Source organism: Rhinoraja longicauda, chromosome 33, assembly GCF_053455715.1.
Source record: "Rhinoraja longicauda isolate Sanriku21f chromosome 33, sRhiLon1.1, whole genome shotgun sequence".
Taxonomy (NCBI): domain Eukaryota; kingdom Metazoa; phylum Chordata; class Chondrichthyes; order Rajiformes; family Arhynchobatidae; genus Rhinoraja; species Rhinoraja longicauda.
This window is the reverse complement of record NC_135985.1, coordinates 7,250,173-7,261,239: the sequence shown is the minus strand read 5'-3', so window position 1 is coordinate 7,261,239 and position 11,067 is coordinate 7,250,173. Positions and strand designations below refer to the sequence as shown.

Genomic DNA, 11,067 nt, shown 5'->3' with positions numbered 1-11,067 from the left:
TGGAGTCACAGATGGAGCAGCAGGACACCAGGCGCCTTTGGCAGGGGCTACGGACAATAACTAGCTACAGGTCCAGCACCCCCTCAACCGGAAGTGCCGGCTCCTCCTTAGCTGATAACCTGAACTCATTTTATGCACGGTTTGAGACGGGTAACACCACCAGCTCACCATCTAAAAACAGCACCGAAGTGGCGCTGGCTAGCGAGGCTGGAGGGGGATCCACCGCCGGGGATGTGCACACATTCTCAGTGTCCGAGCATGAGGTGAGGTGGGCTCTGACGCGTGTGAACACGAGGAAAGCTGGAGGCCCAGATGGTATATCTGGGCGAGTGCTAAAGTCTTGCGCTACTCAGCTGCTCCAGTGCTCACCACAATATTCAACCTCTCCTTGGCCAAGTCCATGGTCCCTGCATGCTTCAAAAGATCCATCATTGTACCGGTGCCAAAGAATGCCTCTCCAGCGTGTTTAAATGACTACCGACCGGTGGCCCTCACCTCGGTTGTCATGAAATGCTTTGAGAGGCTAGTCAAGAAGCACATCTGCGCCCTCCTTCCTCGCAACATGGACCCACTATAGCTCGCATACCGTCCGAACAGGTCCACGGATGATGCGGTCTCCCAGGTTCTACACACCGCTCTCTCTCATCTGGACAACCAGGGGGGCTATGTGAGGATGCTGTTCATTGACTTTAGTTCAGCATTCAACACAATAGTCCCCAGCAGACTGGTTGAGAAGCTGCTGGAACTGGGGCTTAGCACCCCTCTGTGTGCCTGGGTCCTGGACTTTCTCACCGCCAGGCCCCAAGTGGTCAGGATGGGGGAACACACATCTAGCTCCCTCACCCTGAACATAGGATCCCCCCAGGGCTGCGTCCTTAGCCCCCCCCCCCACTGTACTCCCTGTACACACGACTGTGGGGCCAGGTTCAGCTCAAACTCCATCATCAAGTTTGCTGATGACACTGTGGTGGTGGGCCGGATCTCCAACAACGATGAGAAGGCCTACCGGGAGGAGGTGGCTGATCTGGCACTCTGGTGTCAGGACAATAGCCTCCTCTTGAATGTCACTAAAACGAAGGAGCTGATTGTGGACTTCAGAAGGGCTAAACATCCAAGGACGTACACGCCACTGGAGATAAATGGGTCTACTGTGGTAGGGTGAGCAGTTTTAAATACTTGGGAGTCCGCATCACAGAGGATCTGACGTGGGCAACGCACATTGCCGCACTGGTGGGTAAGGCAAAGTAGCGCCTTTACCACCTTAGACAACTGAGGAAATTCAGAGTGTCTCTGAGGATCCTTCATTGCTTCTACTCTGGGGCTGTAGAGAGCATCCTGTCCGGCAACATTACAGTCTGGTTTGGGAACAGCTCTGCCCAGGACAGGATGACCCTGCAGATTAGTGCGTTCGGCTGTAAAAACGGAGAGGATGAGACGGAGTTTCTTCCCACAGGCCATCAGGACTGTCAACTTTTATAACCCCAGAGACTAAATTATTGTCTACACTATAGTAACTTATTAACTTTATTTATATGCTGTAACTGTAATTCTTTTTTGTGCACAATCCGCAGGCATTGCCACTTTCATTTCACTGCACATCGTGTATGTGTATGTGACAAATAAAATTGACGTGACTTGGCTATGAACCTTTCAGGCAGCGAGTTTCAGATCTCTGGTACATTCTGTACGACCAATAAGTTCTTGTTAATCACTCTTATCTAGTCCTCGGTGTTACATACCTTCACTAAATTTCTTCAGCCTTCCCAATCTTCTTTCACATCTAACCTTCTCCAGTCATCCTGATGTTTTGTGGTGAGAACTATAGGCAATACTCATATTGGGATAGTAGTTATTACAGGTGAGGCAAGGCCTCCCTGCTCTTAGCCAAGGTACATAATTACTGGATTCCAAGGTTTCACAAGACTTCCTTACTGCAAACTTGGGAAAGCAGATTAAAGTTCAAAAGAACAAGTCTCTGACAAAAATGCTGTTTTACACTGTCTAGCTAGTTTCTATCAGACAAGTATGACTCACTGTAAATAGTCATAGGATCTCATAACCCTCTTAAAACCTAAGCAAGATTGTTAATTTCTCAGAAATACTGATCATGTCAATAAAGTGGGAAAGCACCCAAGAAAAACATGCAAACTCCACACTGTCCACAGAGATTAGGACCGAATCAGGAATTGCCGGAGGTGCAAGAATAGCAGCTTTGTTGGCTACGACTACCTGCTGAGGGTTTTTACTATATTTTACTTTGAAACGTGCACTCAAGCAGCAGAAATGATGACAACTAAAATAAGTGGGTATATTCAGTGCAAAGGCAGGGATAATTGATTGTGTTATTATAAGAAACATACAATAACTGGTGCAGGAGTGGGCCATTTGGTCCTGTTCCTGCTTTTTTCCTCATATCCCTGGATTACTTTAGCCCCAAGAGCTAAACCTATCTCTCTCTCTTGAACACATCCAGTGAAATGGCCTCCACTGCCTTCTGTGGCAGAGAATTCCACAGATTCACAGCTCTCTGGGTGAAAAGGTTTTTCCTCATCTCAGTCCTAAATGGCCCACCCCTTATTCTTAAACTGTGACCCCTGGTTCTGGTTCCAACATCGGGAACATTTTTCCTGCATCTAGCCTGTCCAATCCTTTAAGAATTTTATATGCTTCTATAAGATTCCCTCTTATCCTTCTAAATTCCAGAGAATACAAGCCCAGTAGACCCATTCTTTCATCCTGTCAGTACCGCCATCCTGGGAATTAACCTGGTGAACCTACGCTGCACTCCCTCAATAGCAATAATGTCCTTCCTCAAATTAGGAGACCAATATTGCACACAATAGTTCAGGTGCGGTCTCACCAGGGCCCTGTACAACTGCAGTAGGACCTCCTGTTCCTAAATCCAAATCCTCTCGCAATGAAGGCCAACATGCCATTAGCTTTCTTCACTGCCAGCTTTCTTCACTGCCTTCTTACTTTCAGTCGGGTCCCAAACTTGGCAATTAACCTTTTGAAGATATGTATACTAATTTGTTAATGTAATGTGCAAAGATTACTTGTACATTCCAGAAAATAGAAAAGTCTTAAGATAAAAATCTGACCATTTTGACTGCACTGAAAGTTTCCCATTAACATGGGAAAATATTGAATTTTAAACTCAATAGTTACATTTGAACCTGTAATGCTGAATTTAAATATTCTGCCAGATATGGTACCAATCTTCACATTATCTCGAAAACCAGTTTGTTAATGGAAATAGAAATAGGAATGGCTTTTATGAATAACATGGCATTAATGGTGGTATTCTCTGCAAAAAAAAAATTAAAGTCCAACGTTACAGGCTCAAGGGTGCCTAAATGTAAATATTAGTATAAAATTATCCATTCCTCAATATACACCATGCAGCAATGGTTTAATCATAGAATCATAATGTTTTCTGGAAGTGCCAATGAAAAATTCATTCAAATTAAATGAACAAGGAGAAAATATAACAGCCAATTTGAACACAAGGTACCATTATGACAAAGAATAGAATGTAGATTAGTTGTGTTGACATAGGAAAATTATTCAGTAGGACATTATGGAGAGTACCTTCCTGAATATTTTATGTCAAAAGGACAAAATTGGCACCAATAACAATACATTTCCCAAATGTAACATTAGGAAATTCAGGTTAGTACTTCATTAATTTCTTTCTAGAAGGGTTAAAATAGCTGCAGGAAAGCAAGCCAGCTGGGGTGCCAAATGTTCTCCAAAAGCAGATTAACGTTCAAGAACAAGGCAGCAGCATGCACTGACATCTTTATTCCAGTGCTCAATCACTGAGGAAATAAGTTCCAAATATAATCAAGACTGTCGCAACCAAGAGCAACCTTGTTACAATTATTTGTTAGCCTCAAGAATTTTTTATGCTTTAAATCTTTTCTCTTTTTCCTCAGTCTCTTCTATTCCCCAATTTCAGTTCTGCAGAAAGCAAGCTAAAATTTTAAATCTTTAGATATGCAGAATTTTTCATTGCTTATTTCATTAGGTACGTTTACTCCAAAAAAGGCGCTTGACGATGTGTATGCAATTGCTGAATGTGCAAGAGATTGCAGATGCTGGAATTGGGATTGAAAGAAGTGGTCAACATTTCAGGTCGAGAGCCTGCACGAGGATTATGGGGTGCAATATGATCATTCCTTCCCATCCAGAGTTGCTGTTCAAACTGCCGAGTTCCTCCAGCAGATTGGTTCATAGGAGCAGAATTAGGCCATTCGGCCCACCAAGTCTACTCCACAATTCAATCATGGCTGATCTATCTTTCCCTCTTACCCCCAATTCTCCTGCTTCTCCCCCATAATCCATGACACCCATACTAATCAAGAATCTATATCTGCCATAAAAATATCCATTGATGGGCTCCACAGCTGTCTGTATCTCCTTCCTGACAGAACTTCTTTTAATTCTGAGGCTATGACATCTAGTCCTAGACTCCTCCACTAGTGGAAACATCCTCTCCACATCCACTCTTATCCAGTCCCTTCACTATTCAGTAAGTTTCAATGAGGCCTCCTTCATCTTTCTAAACTGCAGTGGGTGGGAGCCCAGCGCCGTCAAACGGTTGTTGCTGTAATCGCCGAAGCTCCTCAACCACTGAAGGTAATGGGAACTCCACTACTGATCAATCTCCCCACTTGGCTCTCTAAGGAGAGAGAGCAGGTAGTGTTCCCAGTACCTTTTCCAGTTGAGTTTTAAGTGAATTTAAAGTAAGTTTTAAGTGCACCCCATGAAATATCCTCAAAGCAAAAGCAAGCCACAACAAACATTTTAAAATAAATTAGTCACAACTGTAGATTTACTTACTACAATCATAACTAAGGTTGACATTAGAAATAATAAAACAAGTAGAAAAATACAAAGTATTAAAGATTAAAGTAAAGCAATCATACTATAATACACAGGAAACTGCTGACCTTGGGTATCTTCAAATAATCGTACAGAAATAACTGTTGATCCTTTCAACATCCCATTTCAAAGAATTGAAAATAACATGCTTCACCCATTTAAATAGCAAGAGCATAGAGTATATATTATGATTTATGTACTACAAGGGTAAACAGTAACGGCTGCCAAAAGTTAAACAGACTTTGCAAAATGCCCGTTTTAAATCATGACTTGTTTCTAAATGCTTGCTGTTATATTTATAATGTGACATTAATACAAATTATACAAAAACTAACATGTCATTCAATCGCCATTTCTTGCTTTAGTTTAAAAAATGAACGAGCAATGCCAATATCTGACTTGGTACACTTAAGAGCCTTCTCTGCCTCATTTGTATACGAGGTGCCTTCATAGCTTGAAATGTACAGTAGAGCTTTTAATATTTATGTTGGTTGGAAACATCAATGCAGATGGGTTGGTTAACAACTTTCCAGACAACACCAAGATTGCTGGAGCTGCAGACAGTGAGGGAGGATGTCAAAGAATACAATGGGGTATAGATCAGCTAGAGAAATGGCAGATGGAGTTTAATTTGACGTGCAAGGTTGAGAGATTGAATGTATGGGGAAATATACTGTGAATGGCCAGATTCTTAACATCATTGATGTCTACAGCTCCCTGAAAGTGGCAAAAAAGGGTATGGTATCCTTGCTTTCATCAGGGCATTGAATACAAGAATCAGCAGAGCACGATGCAGCTTTACAGGACTTTGGTTAGACTGCATTTGGAGCAGTGCAGTTCTGGTTGCTCCATTTCAGGAAGGATGTGGAGGCTTTGGAGAGGGCGCACAGGTGGGTTACCAGAACGCTGCCTGGACAGAATGCACAGGCTACAATAAGAGGTTGGACATATCCAGACTGTTTTCTCTGGAACACCAGAGGTTGAGGGGAGGCCTATTAGAAGTATCTGGAATTATGAGAGACAAAGACAGTCAGAACCTCTCTTCCCCTTCCTCCCCCCCACCAAGATAGAGATGTCAAAGTCCATAGCTTTAAGGCGAGAGGGGCAAAGTTTAAAGGAGATGAGCAGGGCACGTTATATATTAAAAGCAGAGAGCGGTAGGTGTCTGGAAAGCGCTGCCAGACATGATGTTGGAGGCAAATGTGATAGTGGCATTAAATAGGCACATGGATATGCAGAGAATGGAGGGATATGGATCACGAGTTGGCAGATGAGATTGGTTTATCTCTATCATATTCGGCACAGACAACATGGGCTAATGGGCCCGTCCCTGTGCTTTACTTTCTATGTATTTGCACTCTGATGCAACATTTTTTTTCCCTTTTGATACAAGTTTGCAGGATGGGTGCACCATTTTCCATCACTAGTTTGAAAACGGTACACGTGGAAATATCAGTTTACATAGGTTATGAGATAATTTACAGTTCACACCAAATGACCAGTGCCATTACGATGGCGTTTCATTATTAATTCCAATGGAAAGTGAGCCTTTCTAGTAAAGCCGTTTCTTTTAGCTCGTCTGAAAAACACCGATACCACTCATTGCCATAAATGGACAAACTGTAGATTGTTAAGTTTAATTTCGACCAGGGCATAATAGCTGGTTTCTGACTATAACACAGACACATACACATTGCCATGAACAAAAGCATCCAAATGGATTTGGTTATGCAATACTTTAGCCAATTTACTCCAACGATTAGTGCAATTCTTTTGTGATACTCAAGAGTGGGACTATAAAAAAGGATTCATAATTCTGCAGATACTTCCCCTCATTTTCCACACCATCCCACAATAAATCAGACCTCCAATTATTTGAGCCCAACGGTTATTACAATGCCTTCTGAAAACATTAAAGGATACTTCATTGTACTGTAGGCCATATACCTTTTAAAAAGTTTGTGTACATTAAACAAACTCAACACTAGCAAACTGCAGACAAAAGTTTGAGAATCTCCATACTGTTTTGCTGCTCTGTTCCATATGATGGCAACATCCAGATATATTATAAAAATGGAGATATAAAATTGGAAAACATTGTGCGTGAGAAATTTATATCTTCTAGGATGTTAGCAGCTGTTCCATTGAGTTTGTTGCAGTCTATCGGACGGCAAGAAGGCACGCTAATCCAGCTATACCAAAGCCAGCAACCGTTATCAGCATGTTTCGTACTGTTGACTCTTGCCAATGGTCATCGCTTCCAAAGAATCGTAGAAATCCTTCCTATCAAGGCAATAGAGAAATGGTTCAAGAAATCATTCATTTTTCAAAAGGCTAAATTAATATACAGGGGCAACTTTAAGGATTCAAAAGATAGGTTTGCAGATGCATAAAATGGTCATTCCCTTGCGTAGATGTCCCAAGACAGGATGCTGTCCTTCCAATGAAAAATTATAAAGTCCAATTATAAATATTAATCTCAGTACATCCTGACCTAGCTTCTATAATTAAACCCCTAGGTGCAGGATCGATTGCAACCAATAAAGATTTTTCAAATTTTAGCGACAATTAAACCAATTCCTAACCTGTCTCAATCATAAGTAGGAAGCGACTGCAGATGCTGATTTATAACGAAGATAGACACAAAACGCTGGAGTAACTCAGCGGCTCAGGAAGAATGTCTGGAGAAAAGGAATAGGTGACCTTTTGGTGTCCATCTTCAATCATAAAAAAAATCAGTTCCAATTGAATAAAACTACAGGGTCCAATCGCAGCAGAAATAACTCTTTCACTGAATATTTCAACCACATTTAGTTAAAAATATATATTTATTGCACAACTCTATTTTCAATTCCAGATCTTAAAAAAGTGGGAACAAAAACTCACTAGCTGGATCATTTGCATGCTCGGAGATCAGTTTCAAAGCTTATGCATATCACAGCTCAATGCAGAAATCAATTTCATTCAAAAAAAGGGGAAAGGCTGAGCAGCTGTGTTTGCTTCAAGAACCACACTCAATATCGTGCATTGTGTATGAATAAGCCCACCTGGTGCATTGATGCATCATCTGCCAGATGCCTATGTAAATTTGCCCAGCCCTTATTTCTTCAGGCACTTTATTCATTAATGCTTCCAATCCACTTACTAGCACCATGGTAAAAATAAATCTTGCTATATCTATTTAACCTCAGATTCAGGTCCTTCAAAAAGATGATCATTTAAATACTCACATTAAAAATGAATTTTGATCAATATTACATTAAAATGTTCCATTCTTTGCACTGAACGAGGTTCACAGTTACACTTAAATTGTTTTTAGTCCCGAAATCCCGATTTTGGAAAAAAAAGTGCTTTACCGCATTTTCCATGCTACCCTTATGACCCTGACTAGGGAAAAATGCAAAACATTTCCTGGCGGCATTTTACCAATGCCAAATCGACATTCTTCTTACACAGAACTTTTTATTCATGCCTAACAGGCTCACAATAGCATTGCAAAATAGGAGAAATGCAGCATGCCTTGAATTTGTCAATGTTTATACCTCCACCTACATTACAAGCAGGTTAAATAAAGCCTACATTCATAAAGGGCAAGGCTATACATAATCAGGTAACAGGAGGCAATGGTTATTAATGCCTCAGTTATGACAGACTCATGTCATAGTCATGCTTAATAGCCAGCAGACTTGAATGTTGAAATGCTGAGAGGGTGATGTGGCATTTCTGTACAAATATCAGTGACAAGCAATGATCATCTGCCAGTGGTCTGGCTTCCACAATTCAGTTGTGAAAGAATATATCCTGCTCACAGGCATCAGAGTTTGCCAACTCACAAGGGGCAAGACGAGAACATGCTTTTATCCTGCCTTTCAGAGCATTTGTATTGACAACGCTTCACTTACAAAGGGCCAGAGTGCAGCCACAGAAGGCTCTGTGAGGGAGGGCCATAGTACAGGGTCGTCTGCTTTTGGAGTGAAGAGGGGAGGGGAGGGGGGGGGGGGAAGGAAGAGGGAGGGCTGATACCAGTGGAGACACCCCCTCAAGCAAGACATCACCCCAGGGGGCCACACAAGTAGCAATGATGCTGCACAAGAAAGAAAGGGAGGTGTTGACACTAGTGGAGAAACGCTGGCAAGATAGAATATAGACACGTACTAAGAATGTATTAAAGGTTTTTGTACAGTAGTTTTACATTAAAGATAGGTCTTATTACTAATAAAGCTCATTTTTTATATTAACTTTGGGGCAGAAGCAACACACATCCCATACTCAGAACCAACCCATGTGAGAAGTAACATAGCATTTTCTCCACATCCAGGTTGAGCAAGGCTTGGCATGGGGATGGGGGTGCATGGAAAGCAGGGAGGGGGTAAGAAACAGCCATGGTAGAAGGGGGTAGGGTGGTAAGGAAGGGAAGGGACAGATGGAGTGGAGGAGGGAAGACAGCTAGGGCAGGAGAAAGGAAGGGAAAGAGACAACTGGGATGTGGAAGGGAAGGGGGACTGCTGGGGTGGAAGAGGTGGAGACAGTTGGGGTGTGGAGGGGAAGGAGAGACAGCCGAGGAGAAAGGGGAGACGAGGGGAGAAAGGATGAAAGAAAGGGGATATCACAGCTGGGATGTGGAAGGGAAGGACACGGCTAAGTGTGGAAGGTCGGGGAGGCAGCTGGGGTGGGACGAGAGGGGGGGGAGGGGAGAAGGAGAAAGGAAGAAGAAATGGCAAGGAAGAAGTAATGAAGGTGAGAAGACAGCTGGAATGTGTAAGGAAAGGGGAGAGAGACAGCTGGGGTGGAAGGGGAGCAGCTGAGGGGGAGAGGAGAGAAGGGGAGGCGACAGCCTGGTTAGGGGGGGGGTGTAGGAACATGGAACTGCTGATGTTGGTTGACAAAGGAAGACACAAAGGCAGCGCTGGAGTAACTCAGCGGGTCAGGCAGCATCTCTGTGGGAGGGGAGGGAAGGGAAGCCCCCCACTCTCTCTCACCCAGCCTCCGTTCTGTTCCATCCAGTCGCGCCGCTCCTTGCCCAGGTAATTGGCCACACTCTCGGCCAGCATGTCCAGCGGGCCGGGCCCGGCCTCGGGCCACATGGCGACGCCCGAGTCGCGGAGATGGCGGCCCAGCACGCCTGCGAAGGCGAATATGCTCACCACCCGGCCCCAGTTCATCTTCTCGTCGGCCGACATCTCCTCCACCACCCTCCGCAGGAAGTCTGCGGCCGCCTGGGCCTGGGCCTCAGCCGCCTCCTGCTTGTCAGGCCCGGCTCCAGCTCCAGCTCCGGCTCCAGGCCCGCTCCTTGCGTAGACCTGCAGGCCGTTGTCCAGCCGGCTCTTCATGCTGCTGAAGACGGCCTGGTGCTGCTCCACCATCTGGTCGGCCACTTTGCGCAGGGTGCTGGCCGTCTTGTCGGGCGGCCGCTGTTGGCGACCCGCCGAGCCCGGGCTCGGGCCCAGGCAGTGATGCAGGTAGTCCCGGGCCAGTGCCAGCGCCTGTTCCTTCAGCCCGGCCTCCGGCATTGCCGTCCGTCCGTGTCCGTCCGTGTCCGTCCGCCCGCCCCGACCCCCCGGTTACCCCGGCGACGGCCGCGCGATCAGCCCGAGCACGAGCCCGACCGCGGTTGCCTCGGCGACGGCCGCTCGCTCGTTGCCCCGGCGATCGCTCGCGCGCCGCTTCACATCGGCGACCCCCCTCCTCCTCGCTCTCGCGCCGCGGCAGTTGCAGTTGCTCGGCGACGCCTCTCTCTCTCTCTCTCTCTCTCTGTCTCTCTGTCTCTCTCCCGCTCGCGCGCCCGCAAAGTGTCTGCCCCGCGGCCGCCGTCCCTTTAACCCGCGTCGCGCCGCCCCTTTGTGACGTCACCGTATTTAAAGGGATCCCGCTAACCCGCCCCCAGAAAAGGCACTAGAGGAGCAAGATGGACCACTCCGTTCAATATCGCCTGTCGACTGAGAAGCGCAAGAAAATAACTGCAGATGCCGGTACAAATCGAAGGTATTTATTGACAAAATGCTGGAGTAACTCAGCGGGTCAGGCAGCATCTCAGGAGAGAAGGAATGGGTGACGTCTCGGGTCGAGACCCTTCTTCAGACTGAAGCGTAGTAGTGCGCAAAGGTCCGCCATTTTAGTAGGCAAAACCCGCCCTTCGCTCTGCCTCTCGCAGTGTAATCAAAGTGTGTTGGAGAAACAGTA

The 11,067-nt window shown here is 45.2% G+C and overlaps 1 protein-coding gene across 1 annotated transcript; it reads right to left on the bottom strand.

The window, feature by feature from the left end:
* Window positions 1-3,405: 3,405 nt before the first annotated feature.
* On the bottom strand, window positions 3,406-10,683 carry bcl2l10 (BCL2 like 10). Its single transcript, XM_078427268.1, has 2 exons — window positions 9,867-10,683; window positions 3,406-7,170 (listed from the first exon to the last, which is right to left on the bottom strand). Exons 1-2 carry the CDS (start codon window positions 10,395-10,397, stop codon window positions 7,048-7,050), a joined length of 654 nt encoding a protein of 217 aa, XP_078283394.1. The 5' UTR covers window positions 10,398-10,683; the 3' UTR covers window positions 3,406-7,047.
* Window positions 10,684-11,067: the final 384 nt, after the last annotated feature.

What these genes read in the sequence shown, in the direction of transcription:
- bcl2l10 (XM_078427268.1), bottom strand. Translation starts at nt 10,397, where the DNA reads ATGCCGGAGGCCGGGCTGAAGGAACAGGCGCTGGCACTGGCCCGGGAC. An exon ending in TGGAACAGAACGGAGGCTGG is followed by an intron (nt 7,171 to 9,866) that starts GTGAGAGAGAGT and finishes TTGCCTTGATAG; the next exon opens with GAAGGATTTCTACGATTCTT.